The following is a 20,111-nucleotide window of genomic DNA, read 5'->3' as shown; positions in this document are numbered from 1 at the left end:
ATGCAACATTACTATAACTTTGGACAAAAAAAAATCATTACATAATTCATTATTTTTTAAAATTTGTGAAACAGTGCAATAATAATATGACAACGGACGGGAATGAAGAAGAAGAAGAAAAAAAGAATCATTACACAACTCGTTTTTTTTTAGTTTTTACTTTTGAAGCGAAATAATGTAACAATATTATATATCACACTAAAAAAGACACGATATCTTCATAATTACGTAATTCTCCTTTTTTTTAGTATTTATAACTTCGAGAAAAATATTGTGTAATTTATTATTTTTAAAAATATTTTAATATGAATCAATGCAATAATAACATTATTGTACCATAACTCGTCTTTTTAAAATTTTGAATTTTGAATTTTTAACTTTGAAGCAAAACGATGCAATAGTATTATACAACGACGGAAAAAATATATATATAAAAAAACTATATGCTATAAAATATTGTACCATATCTTTTTTAGATTAATTATACATGAAAATAATCACAATAACTATCTTTAATTTCAATTGCATTTCATTAACATACTATTTTGATAAATAAAAACTACTACCATCAATGTAATAAATGGATCAAACAAAATATACATATTTACTTCCTATATGCTAAACTTTACAAATATAAATATTTTGTACACAATTATGTTATCATCATTAGGACAATTATAATACATTGTTATGATTAATATTTGTATAAGTAGTAGTATTTTTTTTTTTAACCCCACCATTGGTGCACAGCAACACCTTCATCCCTTAACATACCATATAAAGATAAACATTCCCAATATGCCCTTCTACTCTTCTTTTTATCCCCTTTTTTCACACCTTGATGTTTACACTCTAAAAAAAGTTCATCGACTAATTTAATCGCTTTATTCCTTACCATTTCTTCTACTACTTCTGCTTCAGCTTTCATTACTACATACTCATTTTCCTTCACATTTTTCTCTAACCAATCTGACATTTCAATCAATGGTGCAGATGACTCTTTTGTCACTGCTTCAATTTTAAATATCTCAAATTTCGTGTTCCTAGTTGGATAATTTTTTGAAAACCAACTAGAATCACCTGATTTCTCGTTTTTATCTTGTAAACCAACGTCGATGAATACCCTACGTGGGTAGCTTTCCAGAGGAATGTTCATTAATTCTGGCAAATAACGAGTCTTTTTGAGATATCTACTCGATTTTCCTGATGATGCTCTTGGGGGTTCGAGTAGTACGTCTTCTAGCTTTTTTAATGCATCCTCTTTTGCGTTTGGATCGAAATTGAATAATTTTCTATGATGTTGTGTAGTTGTTGATTCGATCGAGGTAAATGAACTTGTCTTTCTCATGGCTACTATTGTGGAATCGAATTTCCGTACGTAGACAACTTTGTAGTTTGATTGTTGTGAATATGTTATCATAGGGTTGTCGTTTATTAGTTGAACGACGACAATACCACCTACGTTCATAGCTCGATCGATAAAATCGAGGGACTTGAATGAATCATAGGGAATCAATGCAAAGTCATAAGTCTCGTCTTTCCGTGCCAAATCTGAAAGAGAAATTAAATCCATATCGTAATCACTTGTAACTTGAGAATTATAGATAACTTCTTCATTTCCATTAGTAATAAACAAGGACTTGTCCCTTGTTTTGAGAAGGCCTTCATTAGCCAAATCATGAAAAATTAGAGGCAAAACCTCTAATTTAACTGAATTATAGTTAGCCATCGTATGATCACCTTTCGTGACGTTAATAAGCTCATAGCTCGATGTTAATCCCCTGATTATCGTGTCAATCCAGGGAAATGATAAAATAACGAGCCACAAAATGGCTATCTGAGAAATCAACCTCAAAATCCACAAATGGTTCAACTTAATAACAACCAAATGTGTATCATTATAAAATCCCAAGGCATCCATGTGTGTGCCTTTCATTTTCTCCTTTTTGGTGTGAAAACCTTGCAACAAACTCATTATCATAAGCGTAGCGTTTGACTTTTCGTCTTGTCAATCTTCAGATTTGAATCTGAATCAGTCTGATCAGTAAGCAAAAGAAGAGAGTACGTAGGTGTGGTGTAGAGTTTTTGAAAAAAGAGAGCATGGAAATTAATTTCAATCTAACGAATAAAAAAACAAAATTAGAGGTTCAAAAAACGACTATAATTTTAACGAGTGCAAAATCTAGAGGCGGTGTGGTTTCCACCCACGAGGGCAACACGATTACTTTGCAATCTTGACCATAACCACATTAAGTCATGTAGCCTTTGAACCTCCATTTCGTAAAACTATATAATAAAAAAAAAAACTCCTTCCCTTTTAATTTTTGCAGATCAACATGACTAAATTATTTTAATTAATTTACTTCATGATGATCTACTAATATTTTGGCAATTGATCTGAATGAAAACAAGGAAGGAGCTAGGAATTTAACATAAGAGAAAAAGACTAGACAGTTTAATTTATTTATTTTTGTTTGAGTTTTTTATTTGTTGGTTATTTTATGATCTCTAAATATTGGTGTTATTCTTCCTTTTAAAAGGCTATATAAAAATTGAAATTTCTTGTTTGATAAAAATGGTTGGTAATACAGAAATTTCTAACACAAAGAATGGTGAAAAATTGTTTACTATTGTTTGAACAATTTGGTTTGAGGGAATGAAAGGTTAGTATTCACTATTTTATTCTATCCATTGGACAAAAAATTGTTATCGCGGAGACGTGTATTAGTTGGTAGTTAAAATAAAAATGCATTATAATATAACTTACGTGTACCTGATGTTTACATTAAATCAAGAGATGCATGACCTATATTTGTATTTGTATGTAGATTTTAAACATTTAATCCTGGTTTATTAACGTGCATTCAATCGCTTATCAATAAATCACATGGCTATTATAAATGTATGACGTAAACGCTTGATATACAAATTAGTATTTACTAATGTATCAATTGGTTTGTTTAGTTTGAGACTTTTGTATATCTAATACTTTGGCTTAATACATGAATATACGAGTACAAATAGTTTCAATTGATCACTTAATCACATTATGAAGTGTTATTATAAGATACTTTCTGTTTGAATTTTTATTTAATGTTTTTGTTATGATTTGGTGACTAAAATGATACATATGTTCATGAAATTGTATCCTTTTAAGTTTAGTTCTATAGTTCAAATATCAGCATTTTTAATTTGAAAACTTCAATTAGTATTCTTGTAAGAATAAGGAGACAAAACTTATATGATTTGGATTTTGAATTGCATATTTGGTTGCAATTTGCAAAATATAAATCCTCATTGATATATAAATATTAAGAAGAAGAGAAGCGCATATCGCTTTTTAAATATTGACCGCGTTTAGATTCACTTATTTCAAGTAGCTTTGGAGTTTTAGAGATTTTGTTTGTTTGTTCTGATTAGTGGGGTATTAAAAAACGTTATATAGATGATAATAAATGATACTTAAGCCGAGGGTCTATCAAAACCAGACTCTATCACTCGAGGTAAGGGTACGGATTTACGTACACGATACCTTCCATAGGCCCCACTTTTGGGACTATACTGGTTATGTTGTTGTATAGTCGAGAATAAATTGATTGCAACAGCAGATAGTGATGTACTATAGGGTTACTTAATTGAACATGTCCTAATAAAAAACTTATCCAACATTTTATACAATTGAATGGCACCACAATTTTCTTATCTTAGTTTTTTATCAGCAAACTATCTGATAGCTTTAATCTGCTAAATCAGATGATTAGTTTTCTACTTACCAAATACCTATACAAAAGGGTTGATTTCATTTCCAGACAATCACAATGAGAACTTCAGCTTAGTAGACTTCACGGTCACTCAGCTTCACCTCATAGGATAGATGACCTGATGTATCGGGTACCATGGAATTTCAGCTAGCCAAGATTGGAATCAGCAAGCAATTCTCGAGGCACCAATAAAGGTCCTATACGACAAGCATGTTCACCATCTTCCTCTGTTAGCCTAACGCGTATCTGAAAGTTGTGTGACATACAGCAAACTAGGGAAGTCAAAGAGTGACTATGCATCATCTAGAGTTTGTCCTTGGAGGGATTACAGCTCGACCTTTCTCTGTATTTGGGAGGCTATCTGATTTTACTTTGTCCAAATTTGGATGGACTTCCTTTTTTGTTCCTTGATCTGGATGCTGAAGTGATTGACGATCATCCAGTCTATTCTTTTCTGCTGTTTGACTCCGAGATGCTTGAACCTTTCCGTTGTTTTTGACAGCCTGATCAGACTGGTTTTTGTCTAGGTGTTGGAGTTCACTTGCAATTTGGGTACGACGTTCTTTCAAGAAGTTGAGCCTGTTTGTCAGCTTTGATAATGCTGATGTTGTAGTATTAGCTCCCTGTCAATTCAATATGTCTATTACATTTCGTAGACCCTAAAGATATATATAGGATCTTAAAAGCTAAAAAAAAAAAGGGGGTAAAAGAAGATAGGATTGAACAGCCTCGATACAATTGGTATACATGATTTATGCCAGATACTGATGTTATGTGGTAAAAGATCTTCTGTCAATTGCACAATTAGTCGGTGAATCCCTCTCGAAAGAATCCTTTTTAACTCCCTCTCAGCCAAACAAAACATGTTCAATGATCTTAAAGTGTCTGAGCAAGGCAGCATAAACAAGTAGAATGCTTGATCTAGCTGATACGAAGAAGATAGTAGAAAAGCATAGGCAAGCTTTAGTTCATATTCTCACCAAAACCATCTTAAACTACGAAAATTTCAATAATTTGCCTCAATTTGAGACTCAGCTTTTGTTTTTTATGCCCACAGGAAAAAAGGAATAGAAGCTTAAACTTCCAGATAAACCATAAAACTTGCCTCATTCCTAGAAGTAGATTTTCTAATACTGGCTGAAGCAGCCCTGCTCATCTCCGCTTCCACAGGAGAGTTGGCGCTTTGTGAGGAATCTGCCTGCTTACTAGCTTCATACTTACTAGTTTCCATATCCGTATGTTTACCCTTGCTGCACCAAGATTGAGGTGGTGAAGGATAAGAAACAAAACTAGACAAGATTCCAATATAATAACAATGGCAAAGTGGCTCATTGTATTAGAAGCATCAAAGCTCCACGGAACTTCCACTTATAGACTTAAGTCTCCCACACAAGCAGCAGTGTAGAAACAAGAGCATCCATGGATATTAAATTAGACAAGAGGGAAACAGCATATCAAAATCATTCATTTTCTTTCCTTATCTTTTCATTGATATGAATAGTGTGGTAGTGATAACAATCTATAACTTGAACAGAAGCAGTATTGAACCATGGACATTGCTTTTTCATGAAGTAAGATTTTATATTAGCAGGGCATCAAGTGGATGCAGATAGTTACATAAGAAAGTACTGGTTAGCTCGTGAGAACAAAAAACTCCTTTTCTAAGACTGGGAGCTAACCAGAAAGCAAAAAAATGGTTTCTAAACCATAGTGAGGGAGCTGATAAAATCTAAAAGGGGAATTATATCATTTACAGGGGATAGATTGCTCCAACTAAATAAGAAAAAAAGACAGACTTCAAACTACTGCAAGGAGTTGAGATGCCATCAATACATCTGAGATTCCTTTCCTTCCAAATGCACCAAAAAATGCATGCGGGATTCATCTGCCTGGTCTTCTTGATGGGAAGTATTGCACCGCGGCCATACAACATAAACAGGAAGAAGCAACATAAGAATTACCTTTTTCCCTGATTATTTAGACTTTGCTGTGGTTGATTTCCCGAGTCAGCAAGAAGTTTGGAATTTTGTTCACGTTGTTTACTAAGATGCAATCCAAGATCATCAGCCCTCTGTTTCAGATTGTTGACATCTGCCTCTGCCTGAGCAATCTCCTGAAGTTCATTCTTCATCTATACCATAAAGAAAATCATAGTTTTAGCATAAGCAAGCCACGCCATAAATTGGCAAGTTCAAAGAAAAACTGACCATCCCATCTATACTGGAAGTGGCAGGTAATTTGCCTTCAAGTCCAGCTTCCAGAAGTATCCTTAATTCCTTCTCCCTCTGTAGTTGCTCCTGAAGCCTTGTGACCTGGTCACGCCAACAATTTCATTGCATTCATTTATAAAATTGTAGATGGGAATAATAAGCTTCTATGAAATAGGGACAGTTGGGATATATAAAGAAAACGAACAAACAAGTCTATATCAGCTGCTGAGTTTTGTGTGTTGGGTTTATGATTCCAGTCAACAAGAAAGCTAAGTACTTTTGTGGATCTACTCCACAGTGCATCGTGTGGAGATGTTATGAGGACAAACAACCACTCTTTGCTATAATAAGCATTCTTGAATTATCGTATTACTGTTAGCCCACACCCTTGTGTGTTTTTCAATAATACATACTTGTAGCAAGGAAATATTGCAACTCCTCCACAAAGTGAGTGAACAATTTACAATAAATATTAGGATATATTTTTTTCTTGAAGGGTTTAGCAATGGCACCAGCAAATAAGAGAAGACACAATGTAGTCCAGCATAACCGTAAACTAAAAAAAGTTAAGAAGCAAAGAGAGAATCAGCTCAAACGCATGGAAGATCAAGAGGCTTTGAGAAGGAATGAGAAGTAAAAAGTTCAATGCGCACCCAATGAAAAACAATAAGAGGAAATCAAAAGGAGTAAACCACATACATCTTTTTCAAGTGCCAGACGACGCACATGCAAAGCATCCTTTCGCTTCTCCAAACTTTCTTGCAGAAGGGCATTACCTTTGGCCTATAATGAAGAGATACGTACAGCACAAAGACCAAATATAGTAAGGTAAACATGAAATTATGGAAAAGGTAAAACAGAAGTGAAAACTGATAAGACTTTTTATAAGTAAAAGGATCTTATAACATGTACCTCCTCTTGAATCCTAGTTTGCAAGTCAGCTTTAATGGCCTCAAGCCTCTGGATTTCTTCTCTAAAAACAAGTTCAAACACAACAGTTAACAGAATGGTAAAATCCATCTAAAATAATTTTGAACAGTAGACACTTTTTTAGGCAGGATCAAATGTGAGGGGTGCTTTAAAATCATAGGTCAGGGTGCAAGTGCTGTTTGCATGATCATATTTGATGTTTGAGTCCTCTTCCTCTATGTAGTAAGGACATATATTATACATGCAACATAATTGCTCTCCCACTGTTTCCATTTAGTAGTTCCATCTTTATAAGGAAATTTAACTCTTGATAGATTCATCACTTACTCTTCATTAAAGGGGATTTCAATTGATTCCATGGAGAGGTTCTTCTTGGCCTAAACTCAAAAAATGAAAAAAACAAGAAATGAGATGTCAGAAAAATATTCTAGTCATAAAAGAAACAAAAAGTCCAAACAAGGATGTCGAAGTTTGATTGGTTCAGAATGTGCTAAATAAGCAACAAACATGTATTGGCAATGAAATGGCCAACGCAAAACACAGTGGCAAATGAGAAAGCTAGTAACATTATGAGCTAACAGTCAGCCAAAGGTATACAATAGTACTCACAGGAGTACGCCCCCAGATAGCAGCTCGTCGAACACTGTTTAGTGGTCCATTTAACATATTCGTTGACTTTTGAGAAGTAGATGGTTCAATCTGTCCAGGTCCTACTTGTTCAGCAGATTCATTTCCTTGTGCTCTCGAATTTTCACGACTTGGAGGCGGAACACTCTCACCCCCTTTATTGACATCATTCTGAACAGAAGTTTGAGGTAGACTTCTCGGTGAGCTTCCAGTAGTTTTGACAACGTCTACTTCAGTAGTCTTTAAACTAGTTTTAGAAACTAGAGAGCTCTGCATAATTAGTCACGATATATGTGAGCTCCAGCTTAGGCCAGGAACAAATGGAATGTACTAAAATGTCCTTTAAGCTTGTGGTCTTCAACATGCCTTGTAGAGAGTTAGAATTAAAGGGTTGCCAAAAAAGGAAAATGCATTCTTTCTGAAACGGATTAAAAAGGAAAATAGGACAAACAAATTGAAACGACGAGTAATATCTTAACAAGCACAAGTTTCAATGATCACTGTAGAAGATAAATATACTGCTGCAGCTGACTGAAAGGGTAAAGTAGGAAAGAGGGACTAGAAAGTTCCAGCATCATGCAACAAGGTGCTTGACAAATGAAGACGGCTGAAAATAGAACAGTGTAGACAATGAAGAACGAACCTTATTACTATCTTCACTTTCGCCAACCTCATGGGTTATTGTACAGGAATCATGATCAGAATCATCAACATCAGCGTGAGAGCCCTCTTCCGCATCATCATCTTCTTCTTCTTCATCATAGCTGTAATCATCATCAGTAAATTCTTCTCCACTCTCAGTTCCACTACCATCGGAGTCAGAGTATAATTCAGGCGATACAGAGCCTTCCTGCAAAGATTTTAAACATTTACATGATTAGGAAAGAATTGGAGGGCTAAATAGAAGATTTCATTGTCTTCTCACTATCTCAGAGAAATAGAAATATATCCCAGCACTCTGAGGTTCCAGATGAACCAAAATGTATCCCCTTAACATAACGTCAGGGACAGAAGCAACTAGGGAAGTACAGAACTGAGGATGATGATGTAGACCATACGCTGAACAATTTATCATACTCCTCTCTAACAATGTAATGATGATGGCTTAATGTATAATTCAGGTGCAGAAGCAACTAGGGAAATACAGAACTGAAGATGACATAAACTATATACCCCAAATAATTTATCATACTCCTCTAGCAATGTGATGACAATGGCTTGAGCATGGTTAGCTGCAGCAGCTGCCTGCAGAAGTTGAACAGAGCTATCACCACTCATAGCAAAGTCATTTCCTAGCTCACAGTCTCCAGCTAGAAGTGGGCGAAGAAGTAAAGGTGCCATGCAAGCTGCCACTGCTGACGTGCTCATTCTATTTTGAGTTTTATTGGAAACCACAGTTTGCATCATCATAAGAATCCTGATGGACATCAGAAGAAGGCATCACATGAGAACTAATAAGTTGTTCAGCATCCCAGAAGAAGCTAAGTTAAATTTTAGAGCTTCTATAAGCATAAGGGGGAAAAGTCACTGAGTGATTAAGCAACCTTACTAAAAGAGAAAATACTAGCTTATTCATTTCACTTAAACTGACAAAATTTTATTTGGTCTATAGGCATAGTTCACCCACAATACAGTAATTTAAATCTCTGTCAACAATTTTAAATCAAAGAACTTCCTATGTTCTATCTCTTTATTATTAGAGTCTGAACTGAAATCTGTGAGAAGAACTCCATCCTCTTGTTCACAACTGAAGTAGTGGTACATTGTCGCCACCTCCAATTTTCAGAATCATTTTCTAACCAGTGACAACATGTATGCCTCCCTCTTTTTTCCAATACTTTTTCGGATATCACATCACCTTTATAATTCAATTCATTCGAGTTGTTGATGTAGTCTGGATTTGATGCTAGTCACAATCCTTTTCCTTCAAGATCAAAATTTTGTAACAACATCATCTCCGATGACAGTTGAAGCCCAGATATATCGGCTAAAACTCATATACTACTAAATGCCCATCGACCTAACATCAGAAAGACTGCAATTCATCTATTTCCCTTTCTGAACATGATTGGCTTTAACTTTGAACGGAAACTAATGGAAATAAAAAAAATCTCATAATATGAAATCTTCACACAAGCAGTAATCCTCAATGTTTGGATAACTCACTCCATGATGATATCGATGGATCCAACTCTGAAATCTTCTCCACCAAGCCCATTTCTGGAAACAAAAATCTATCCTTGTACCATCTTTTGACACCAAGTGGAAGATTCTTCCATACTAATTTGATGGAAACCGCCTTCCAGAGATAAGGCTGGTCAAGATGACGCCTCCAATATGATCTAGCTAAATCCAATTTAATTACTTATTTATGCAACATAAACTAGGATTAGTTACTCAATATGATCAGATGTAATTGCGAGAACTGTAGTAAATTATCTAGTTTAGTGTTGATTTTAGAGATGAGAAGCTTCTCCCTTTGTCAGAACTTAACCACTTAGGACATTTCGTACCAACGGTGTAACAATTAACCAAGTGAAATGTGAAAATCTTCTGTCCAAAAAAAAACAAAAAAACAAAGAAAAGATACTTCAAAGCACATAAGCAAAAATGTCGAGAGGTTCTTTTATTATATTTGGAAATGCAATACACAATTGGCAATCTTCTAGCCAACACTCAATCAATTATTCAAACCTCCAAAACAGAAAAGATTTCGCAAATCTGACAGCATTAATAGATGCAAAGATATCTCAACATGTGTTTCTGTTGTTATGCACAAACACATACATAGAGCTAACTGTAATTATCTGCTAGAAAATGAAATGTTCAGACCAAAAAGCACCATACTGATAATACCATAAAAAAGGGGGGGGGGGGGTGCAGCACGATGCACAAAACATATCTGCATCTATGCAGGGTCCAGGGAAGGATACTGATAATACCAAATTGATTTAAATGAGTACACTGGATCCAGTAAACTGTGTCACAGACAAAATCAAAACAACATGAACAGTAAGGATCACAAACCTCTGCAGCAAACGACGATTTGGTTCTGGAAATGTCTCCAATATAGCTGTATGCATAGCATTGACTCTAATGCTCCGCTCAGTTTCTATCAACAATTACAAAAGTATTTTAACAGATATAATACAAGCTGACAAATCTTCCAACTTTTATCTTTAATGGAAATGTATAAATATCCAATCTTGTGATGAAAGACACAGAAACACTTCAGGTAGTCCGAGATTCTTGTTGACCAACATTCATGCTAGGATAAAACTTATATGATCATAGTTTCCAAACATTTTTTTTATTCACTTCACCTGGCTCACAATAAAGTTAAAGACCAAATTGACAAGCAGCTTTCATAAAGTCATAGATTTCAAACAAACTCTATGCATAAATATGTATATTTTATTTTGTGCCTGTTGAAAAGAAATTGGATAAGCATGACTAGGAATTCACTTTAGTAAATTATAATAGATAGTAGCTTCATATGGAAGGGTGACACTAATGACATGGATCACAGGACTCGTGAATCATAGAAAAGAGTTGAGAATCTCGTGGTGAGTGGTTATTACTATCAAAGGGGCTCTAGCAAATATTTCATCAAGAGAAATGGACCATGCATGTAATGCTATTGAATGTATAAAGTATATCTATACAACTCTACAAATCTTGGAGTAGTGTTACTAAATGTATCCTTCTTTCTTCTATAAGAACTAGCTTAAATCATGTAACGAAAAGAGGCAATCTAAAAGGACCCAACATTAAGACAATAAACTTACTAAATGCTTCCAAAAGGGCATTGCAGCAAGATGCAGGAACTGGAGACGATGGCAACTCCCGCAGAATATACTGCAGAATAAAGATGAATAGCAAGTTCTGAAAGTAATTTCATACAAACAATCTTATAGAAACCCTAAACTTCAGTTTTGAAGGATATACCTTCACACAATCAGCAATAACATGTGCATCCTCATCTGTAGAAAAGTCAGTTTTACCTGGAATAAGAGAACAAAATTTTATTACATATTGTGAGGCAAGTGAACTACACAAGAGGCACTTGTACAAGCTACCCCTCAAATGAAGAAAATTAGTAAAAGATTTTTGACAGGTAAATGATCTTCCACAGCCATTATATCAGAACATATTATTTACTTAGCTAATAACAATCTGATGTCATTTGAGAATTGCATCTCATCTATCATAATTCAGTAGCATCTGAGAAGAGGAAACCAGTTAAACACACATAGAAAAAGCAACTCAGCAAAATCTGCAGCTCTATAAAGTTCACTGTGAGACTTAACAACATTGTTGTGCACCACTAGGAGTAAGCTTATTATATATAGAGAGAGAAAGGAGTAAGCTTATTATTGCAACTTTTTGATGAGTAATGAAGTCTAGTCACCAGTGGCAAAATGTAAACTTTTTCAGCAGATACTTGGGGTATCAGCACCTAGTAAAAAATAACAAAAGTGAAATCCTCTCAATTTAAAGGTAACAGACCCTGTTCATATTCCCGTATTCGTTGCTCAACATCATCAACATCTGCTGCTTGCCGCAGGATGCCTTCAGTTCTAATCCCTGGAAGAAATTGTAGAAGATCAGTACCATTTGATGAGAATGCAAGACATCAATAAATAAATAAATGAACAGCCCACAAAACGAGAAGTATTAAATTTCTTAGACAAAAAAATGAGAAGTATCAACTGAAAGAAGGTTAGAGATAAAAAGACGTTCTCCAAAAGCATATTTTTATAAAAATCAATTAGAGCATGAAAGTAGAGAATAGTTTGTAGGCAATTTATCGTCTAGCTAAACTTATTCAGTATCAAAGATCACTTGTAACCACATCAAAGCAAATGAAGAAGTACAGTAGGAAGAAGCACTGTCCTTACAAGTAAATGATGTTCATTTTTTTTTATATAAGAAGAATAGGGAAGCATGGTGTTCATATTGAAACCGTAAAAAAACAATTTGACTATAAATCTCTTCTATCCCAATATTTGGTCCATTTTACTTCTACACACTCAACTTGACTGATTCTCAGACGTCTATTTACGCAACTTGCTGATTCTCAGCCTTAAATAGGACATAGAAAAATTCTCTTACTGAAATTGGCGTTGGAAACCAAAAGATTTTTTCAGAAACAGCCCAACAGCTTTTCCATTTTACAAACTGTATTTTGGCCCCTTTAGTGCTGAAAGCATTTAATAGCAGAAAGAAACTGTTACTTAGTTCTAACCTAATACTTTAGACTTTTAATGATTTAATCGATAAAACTGCTAACCTGAATCAAATCCAGACACATACTTTTCCAAAACCCAACTCTGAAACTATTTCTCCCTAACCAAAATCTGAATAGCAATTTAGATATAACACAAAAAGTATACAAGTTACAAACATTTCCAACCCTTTTCATTCTTTTTCGTATTTCCCACCCTCGAGGAGGATAAATCATATTCCTACTTACCCTCCAAACGACTCAAACCTCCAACTTATCCTCCACATGACTCGAACCTCCAACTTACCAGTTGGCGGTGATGAAAACTACTACCTCTTCGAAAATCTTATTCCAAGATTCCATTCTTCAACTCTTAGAAAGTGAAACTTCAAGAAAGAGGGAGTATTAATTTTTAAGTTTTGACATTTATATCAATGTTGAAGCCTAGAATCAGTTTGAAAAACAACCTACAGGAGTAATCAATACAGATATCACAACTACCTAGTAACATGGGACAACATATAAATAACAACAACAACAACATGCACAGAGTAATCCCACAGGAGTTAGTTTGGGGAGACCTTACCCCCACCTTTGTGGAGTAGAGAGACCGTTTTTGATAGACCCTTGGCTCAAAAGTCAAAACAAAGCAATGGGACAATAGGCAAATTCATAGCAAAATAGACTTCTGCAGTGAATGGAATTGTGCAGCTGGGGTCCACCTATATTGGTCTTTCATTTCTTATAGAGTATAACCCCTAAAAATCCTCTAATTGGACAATCTCAAACACACCCATGTGGCAAAATTAGATACTGAAAACAAACAATGCATCTGATTTGATGAAAAATAGATACTGGATCTCCTCGTCTTTTAAGCAAGAATATGCACTTGGGAATAAGCCCCACTGACAATTGATCCTTTACAGATGAAAGAAATATTTGAAATTTGAAGCTGGACGCATAAGAAAGTAACATATTACAGAAGCGGCCATCCCATAGTTATTTGACACAGTAAAAGAAGCTTACCATGCTCTTCTACAAATCTCAGGGCTTTCTCCAAAAAAGATGGAGTTCCATCAATATCTTCCAGAGCAAGTAAAACTGGCCGACCAATTACCATGGACTTCACAGGCTGTCTATCATTAGCTACGAAAGCAAAATGAAATTGAAGAAGGTTGAAATTAGATCCATGAGAAGTATATAATGTTAAAACGGCAATTACACATCAGGCAACTGCAATAGCAAAATAAAGAACAGTATGATGCATAAGCCATTGTAGTAACAGAGTTATTTGGTAGTCCAGTCAGATTGTGGACTTCCTGAGAACAGAACTCATAAGCTTTCTAAAAACAACTTCTCTACTGAAAAACTGTGACTTATATTTACCACAGAAATAGAGATGACACCTAACACTCAATAAAGTTATACATACATATAGAAAAACAGAAACAGCTTGACTATTTTGCGTTCGTAAAAGAAGTTCCTTATTAGTCAAAATTAGTAAAGTTTCGTTGAAAGTAGATTCACATTTTATTCCTCGACCTCCAATATGTATACCAGATGCTGGCCATTTAGAACAGATTAGTGAGAACTTACATTGCTCAAGTGAAACATCATCAGCATTGGCCTGATTATTAAATATTCCATTTTGGCCCATTACAAGGGCGGCACTAGGAGCATCTGCCAAAGCTTCCTCAAGTGCAGTTTTCCACTCGAGCAAATCCTCTGATGTTTCCGCCTATGACATCAAAGCTCTTAGATTATATTAAGGTTTATACTTTACAGAAACAGATTCCTTGAATGCTAAGGATAATCATGATGATACAATGCAACAACGAGAACAGCAAAAAGAAAGTTGAGTGAACCCATTTAGACAGCAATGGACATCCAAAAGAACTTTTAGAGTAGTTAATTCATTATTATCATGATACAGAAAAATAAAATATATGCCTTAGGCATAGGGAGCTGCTACCAAGGACATGCATGTATAAACATGAGAGTCAATAAGGGCACTAACTTCGACATACAATGTGAAAAGCAATTGGTAGTCCTTCGTCCTATTTTATGTGAAGGGGTTACTCTTTGGGAAGTCAAATAGTTTTTTCTTCGACTACAATTTTCTCAAACTTCCTTTAAATATTTTAAATAATCGGCTATTTTGACTTGTTGAACTTTTTGTGTAGTTCTTAAATATGTTAACTTTATTTCAAAAAAAAATGTAGAATCTATACACAAATACTGAGTCAAAATTAAGTGTTTTGACCCTCGTACTCTGATAACATAAATTGGAACAGAGGGAGTAACTCTAAAGCTTCTTTGCGAGCTGGTTATCACTCTGCCTAATTAGGTGATTATAAATTTGGGCAACTTGAGGGAATGTTTACAATTATCAAATAAAATGAAGAAAACTAATAAATTTGTAGCATTCTAGGTGTGCTTGAATATATTATTGGCGATGAAACAAATAAACTCAAGCTTTCAACTTATAATGTACTCATAATAGTATCTATATGTCAGATTTATTTGTGAATTGTTAAGTAATCTTTAGATTTTAAAACGGTAAAAGTTACAAAATTGAGCATAAACCAGTAAGGAGCATGATCTTCTCTTGAATAATGAGTCGTTTAGGAAAATGAAAACTCAATTTAAGGATGACAATAAACAACAGAAAAATGATAAAACTATTTAAGACAGAAACAAAAGAGCGATCAGAAATAATGGCACCTTGAGTGTGAAAGCTCGTCCATCACGACCATCAGGAAATAGCACAGTCAACAGTTTCTTGTCTTCTTTGACAACCACACTGAATATTCATGGATAAACATAGAAGTATTCATTATTTGGTGTTACTTGTCAAAAGGAACCCACTCTACGAACTATCTTAAGCATAGATACTAAGCCAACCTGCCTGAACTGTTGAGATCAATTCCACCTAGGGTTAAATTCACTTCACTTCCCTTTAGAGGAGTAGCATTCTGAAAAGAATCAGTCAAGGACATAAATTAATCAAGAAAAAATTAAATAAGTCAAAGAGACCATTGAGTACTCAAGATGATGTATTTTGAAGCATCAGATGATTGGTAACAAATAGGAGTTAGGAAAATATTCACATTTTTAGCTAATACTATTGATAGAAGATATTAAATGAACTGATTGAATATAAACTCACTGATTTCATCAACCAAATGCTTTTTCAAAACTAGATGCTACACTATGAACCTGAATAGGATTCGAAGGTATAATTTCTTACTTAGTCGATCTCAATGACAAGAGAGTATATATTATAAGGGAAAGATGTAAATTCAAACTAAGCTAAATCGAGGAAGAAATTTGTTCTGATTGCTTATACTTCAATCTACACTAGCAAATCTTAGGAGGAATACAAAATATACCATTGCAAGTGAAAGTGATAGCATCCATGGAAGCTCTACTCCATTATAGGGCAAGATGAAGCTTTAGAAGCTCCGAGGAGCAAAGGAGGCCCACGACAAGGCCTCAAACCAAGGAGTTGAATGACAAAGCTCAATGGCCTTCAATTGCAAATCCAAATGTATCTTGCTGGGAAGAAGAGCTCAAACTCAAGGGAGATGAATTGTTCAAATGCTACAACTATTGCGCGGCCCAAGTTGAATTCCAAGAGGAGAAATATTGGGGTCCAAAATTCAGTCTTGAAGAGGTCCAAAGTGGCGCCCAAAATCAGCCCAAAAGGAGGCCAATTTCAGCCCTTAAGTGGAGCTGAAACAAGCAGCCCAATCAAGACCAAAATGAGGCTCAAAAAGTACGACTAAGAGAGCCAAAATAGGCCGAAGTTCAGCCACAAATATTAGGGTTTTCATTTCTAGCTTGTCCACTAAACTAGGATTTCATTTTCCTACGTCCTAGATTATTCTTTTAAATCTTCATGACATGCACTTTGGAATTCATCAACAACCTTTACTAGTGTCATAGTTCAAGGTATAAGGTAATTTATTCCAGCTGTATCTTTGATTGCTTTTAGGTATTTGTTAAAGGCAAGTAGTTTCTACATACTAATTGTGGTCTTAAGTTACTCAAAACGTCAAGATCCAAATCTATCATTCTCATCCATTTTCTCAAGTAAAGACGATGGATTTCTTCTCATAAATCTATATATTGTTACTTGGATCTTGTCAAAGCTTTAGAACATGGTGTTCTAGGAAATTCTTGGATTGTTCCTTTGAATTTCCCAAATCTTTATTTCTAGTTTTTAAGTTCTTTCCTATTTTTGCTTCTGCACTTCTAAATATTCAATTTTAAATTTGGGATATCCCTAACCTCATTGTTATGAAAAACATTTTTTTCCGATACCATCTTTGAATTTAAATGCTCAAAAGCATAAGTAAGTCATTCATTTTCTATATGGTTCCAACAAGAACTGTGATCAGTATTCACACAAGGGAAAGAGTGAGTCATTCAAGAATGCAATTTCAAGGTTGAAGATGAATTGTAGATGCTAGCTGGATACTAAAAAGCTCGGAAGGACGAAAGAAATCCTGACAAATTGAAAAAGAGGGGATATAATTTGAGCATGTTAAGTCAGATGAAGAATCTACATAAGATTGTTCAAACAATGCTTTGAAACTTTGACAGCTAAGCCATGTGAAGGGAAACCATCCCCGCAGTTAAAAGAGCACTAAATTAGAATGAAAGGTTTACCTATTTCAAAAAGAAAAGAAAAGGTTTACTGCCACATTAGTTCATGCAATGGGATCTGGCTCAATTTTTGATTCAGTAATTCATTTCTGGCATGTCTTCAGTAACCCGAGAGTACTGATGTTAATCGAAGTTACATCCATAAGTAGTTGGAGAGCCCACAGTGATGATGTTAATTTTAGCTACATCCATAAGTACTTGATCTGTCTTCATTACAAAATGACTTTGGCAAGGGGATAACTGGTGTATAATTCATCCTTTCTTTTTCATGCTTTTTGGATAGCTTTCAACATAGCAAGAACCTCATTGGAGCTCATTTAGACACTACTCTCCCATATAATATACATATAGAGTGATACCCAAATCACGAATCACTCTAATGAGTTAGAGCAACCAAGAAGATATACTACAAGATTCAATAAACCATGATATGATAATTGGCAATACTTGCATAATAAGCGAGTAAGTAACTTAGGTTCTACTAGGTAGTAAGGAATGGTGGGCTCGGTATATGACATCAAACTTACAGGATCAGTTCTGTAGAACACCAATGAGGTACGAGTTAGAATGAACCACCTCTTCTTCCATGATGTCCATCCAATTCCTACATGCAATAGATATCAGAAATATCAACAAAACCAAAGTTTTATACGAGTAAAAAATCTCTATTTTTCTTCTTGCTTTCTGATAAAGATATGGAATATGTTGAGTATACGCCTGAAACTCCAGATTCCTGTTCTTTTTAACTAGAAATTAGCAAATAAATAATGGCCACATGTAATACAAGACAATAAAGCATATCTGACAGCACACAAAAGCAAATAGAACCAAGACAATTATAACTTGTAATATCGAGTTCCTACCCTCCTTGCTCAGATGCCAAGACAAAAAAAAATGTTTCTTACAACTATATAGTAAACATGTGATGTTATAGAATTTTAGAGCAATTAAAAAAGAATTTATGATTCAAAAGAAGAAACATGACACTGGGAATAGGAAACTAAGTGTGAAAGTGGGAGATATAAACAAGAGAGGAGAAATCACATTCCACTTTGCAACTCTAATCCAAAAAATTATAGCATAGAAGAGAAGACAAACCTTTTGATGATAAAAACAGGTTACCGCTTCTGTAGACCTGCCAAGACCAAATTTTTATCTTCAGTCAACTCCTTCATTATCTTTTTTAGAATGCATATCATCCACAATCTCTAAATTCACTCAACTATTCAGACAAATATCAAATGCATAGAAATGGCAAATTGTTTTAGGTAAAACTGCAGAATAGAGTGGACTTTTAACCTGAGGAAGCAGATCACTCTCTTAAGTAGCCAAATTGTAAAGAATCAATTTTATTTCTGATAAATGAAGTGGCTACACTCCTAAAAATGACACATCTCTCACGCAAAAAAACTTGTAGTACAAAAACAGTCATTTATCAAAAGTTTGTCGACCAATCACAAGATAAAATACACGTTCTCAGTTTGTATCCCTTTCTTTATTGCCATTACTACATACTATTATACCAAAAAAAAAAAAAGTGACTTTCATCAAATCTAAGTATTTTTTTTTTCAAGCATTTTATGAAAAATAAGGAAAAGGGTAAAGGGTCTTCTCTAATTTATGCACCATTAGACAAGAGATTAAGAACAATGAATCACAATGCCAAACATAACCTTATTTCCACCACGCACTTGATCATCAGCCCCAGGTGTTGGAGGAGGTTGATTCACCCCTTCAACCTGATTATTAAACAAACAAAAAAAAGAAATAATCAAACAAGAGACAATCACAGTAAACACATACAAAAAAACAAACAATGATGAAAATTCAAGAACCTTAGAAGCATCAGCGCTACGATTAGTCGTCATGATGTAACTACAAATAACATTCGTCAATCTTGATCAACCACACAAAAAAGTAAACAACCCCACCAAAAAAAGTTCCTGCATTTGGGGAAAAAAGAATGAATGAATCAGTAATCAAACCAGACCCATCAACAATGTACCTCAAAAAAGTTCAAGAAAACGATGATTACGAGGTAGATATGCAATATAAAGATGTGGGATCAAATCAAAATGTCACCTTTTCAAAGAAAACCCATTGGAAAAGGAGACAAAGTAAATGTTTGTTTGTTGTACAACAAAAAAAAATCCCTTTTTGATTGAGAGTAAAGTTGGAAAGTGGAGAAGATTGGGTAACGGAAAACCGAGAGTCAAGCAAAGGAATTAGTGTAGGAGAAGTTAGAGAGAGAGAAAGAGGCAAATTTGTTCATCGCAACGCCAACTTTGCAACTTTGTGTGTCTCTGTTATTCCACAAATTGAGCATAAGACCTTTTCTTTTTTTCTTACACGTCCACCTTATGTCTGTCTACATCTGTCTCAATTTCCGTGATATTTTTATTTGAATATTTTTATTTGAATATAACCGACAATTTATGTATGAAATTTTCAAATTTCACCACATAAATGCAGTGAAAGTAGTATGTCTTTTTTCTACGTATTCTTTTGGAGGGAAATAATGATTTGTTTTGTTAATAGTTGTAAGTTTATTTTAACGGTAATAAAATTGAGATCGTTCAGATATAGGAAGATATAACATTATATACAAATATTTTAGTATACGTTAGTTATGAAAAGTATAAAAAAAAAGATGTGATTAGATAGAAAATGACACGTTTACAATTT

At 34.5% G+C, this 20,111-nt stretch overlaps 2 protein-coding genes across 2 annotated transcripts; both read right to left on the bottom strand.

The window, feature by feature from the left end:
• Positions 1-494: 494 nt before the first annotated feature.
• LOC101250984 (uncharacterized) lies at positions 495-2,534 on the bottom strand. Its single transcript, XM_004237934.5, has one exon. The coding sequence runs from the start codon at positions 1,979-1,981 to the stop codon at positions 728-730; it is 1,254 nt and encodes a 417-aa protein (XP_004237982.4). The 5' UTR covers positions 1,982-2,534; the 3' UTR covers positions 495-727.
• A 1,078-nt stretch (positions 2,535-3,612) lies between these two features.
• Positions 3,613-19,752, bottom strand: LOC101245542 (rho GTPase-activating protein REN1). Its single transcript, XM_069297347.1, has 23 exons — positions 19,509-19,752; positions 19,262-19,369; positions 19,100-19,165; positions 18,525-18,561; positions 17,954-18,030; positions 15,660-15,730; positions 15,480-15,558; positions 14,352-14,493; positions 13,782-13,901; positions 12,038-12,115; positions 11,477-11,532; positions 11,317-11,386; positions 10,556-10,640; positions 8,702-8,945; positions 8,172-8,378; positions 7,511-7,798; positions 7,229-7,278; positions 6,884-6,944; positions 6,671-6,754; positions 5,969-6,073; positions 5,723-5,892; positions 4,863-5,011; positions 3,613-4,380 (listed from the first exon to the last, which is right to left on the bottom strand). Exons 2-23 carry the CDS (start codon positions 19,292-19,294, stop codon positions 4,061-4,063), a joined length of 2,592 nt encoding a protein of 863 aa, XP_069153448.1. The 5' UTR covers positions 19,295-19,369; positions 19,509-19,752; the 3' UTR covers positions 3,613-4,060.
• Between the last annotated feature and the right edge of the window lie 359 nt (positions 19,753-20,111).

Source organism: Solanum lycopersicum, chromosome 4 (assembly GCF_036512215.1).
Source record: "Solanum lycopersicum chromosome 4, SLM_r2.1".
Taxonomy (NCBI): Eukaryota; Viridiplantae; Streptophyta; class Magnoliopsida; order Solanales; family Solanaceae; genus Solanum; species Solanum lycopersicum.
The sequence above is the reverse complement of the archived record's forward strand: the minus strand, read 5'-3'. Positions and strand labels throughout refer to the sequence as shown.

Excerpts from the sequence above, each read along its gene's own strand:
- LOC101250984 (XM_004237934.5), bottom strand. The coding sequence starts at position 1,981 with ATGATAATGAGTTTGTTGCAAGGTTTTCACACCAAAAAGGAGAAAATG.
- LOC101245542 (XM_069297347.1), bottom strand. The coding sequence starts at position 19,294 with ATGACGACTAATCGTAGCGCTGATGCTTCTAAG. Across the intron at positions 6,755-6,883 it reads AAACTAGGATTCAAGAGGAG|GCCAAAGGTAATGCCCTTCT; the intron begins GTACATGTTATA and ends TCTTCATTATAG. Across the intron at positions 5,893-5,968 it reads CTTCCAGTATAGATGGGATG|ATGAAGAATGAACTTCAGGA; the intron begins GTCAGTTTTTCT and ends TTTATGGTATAG.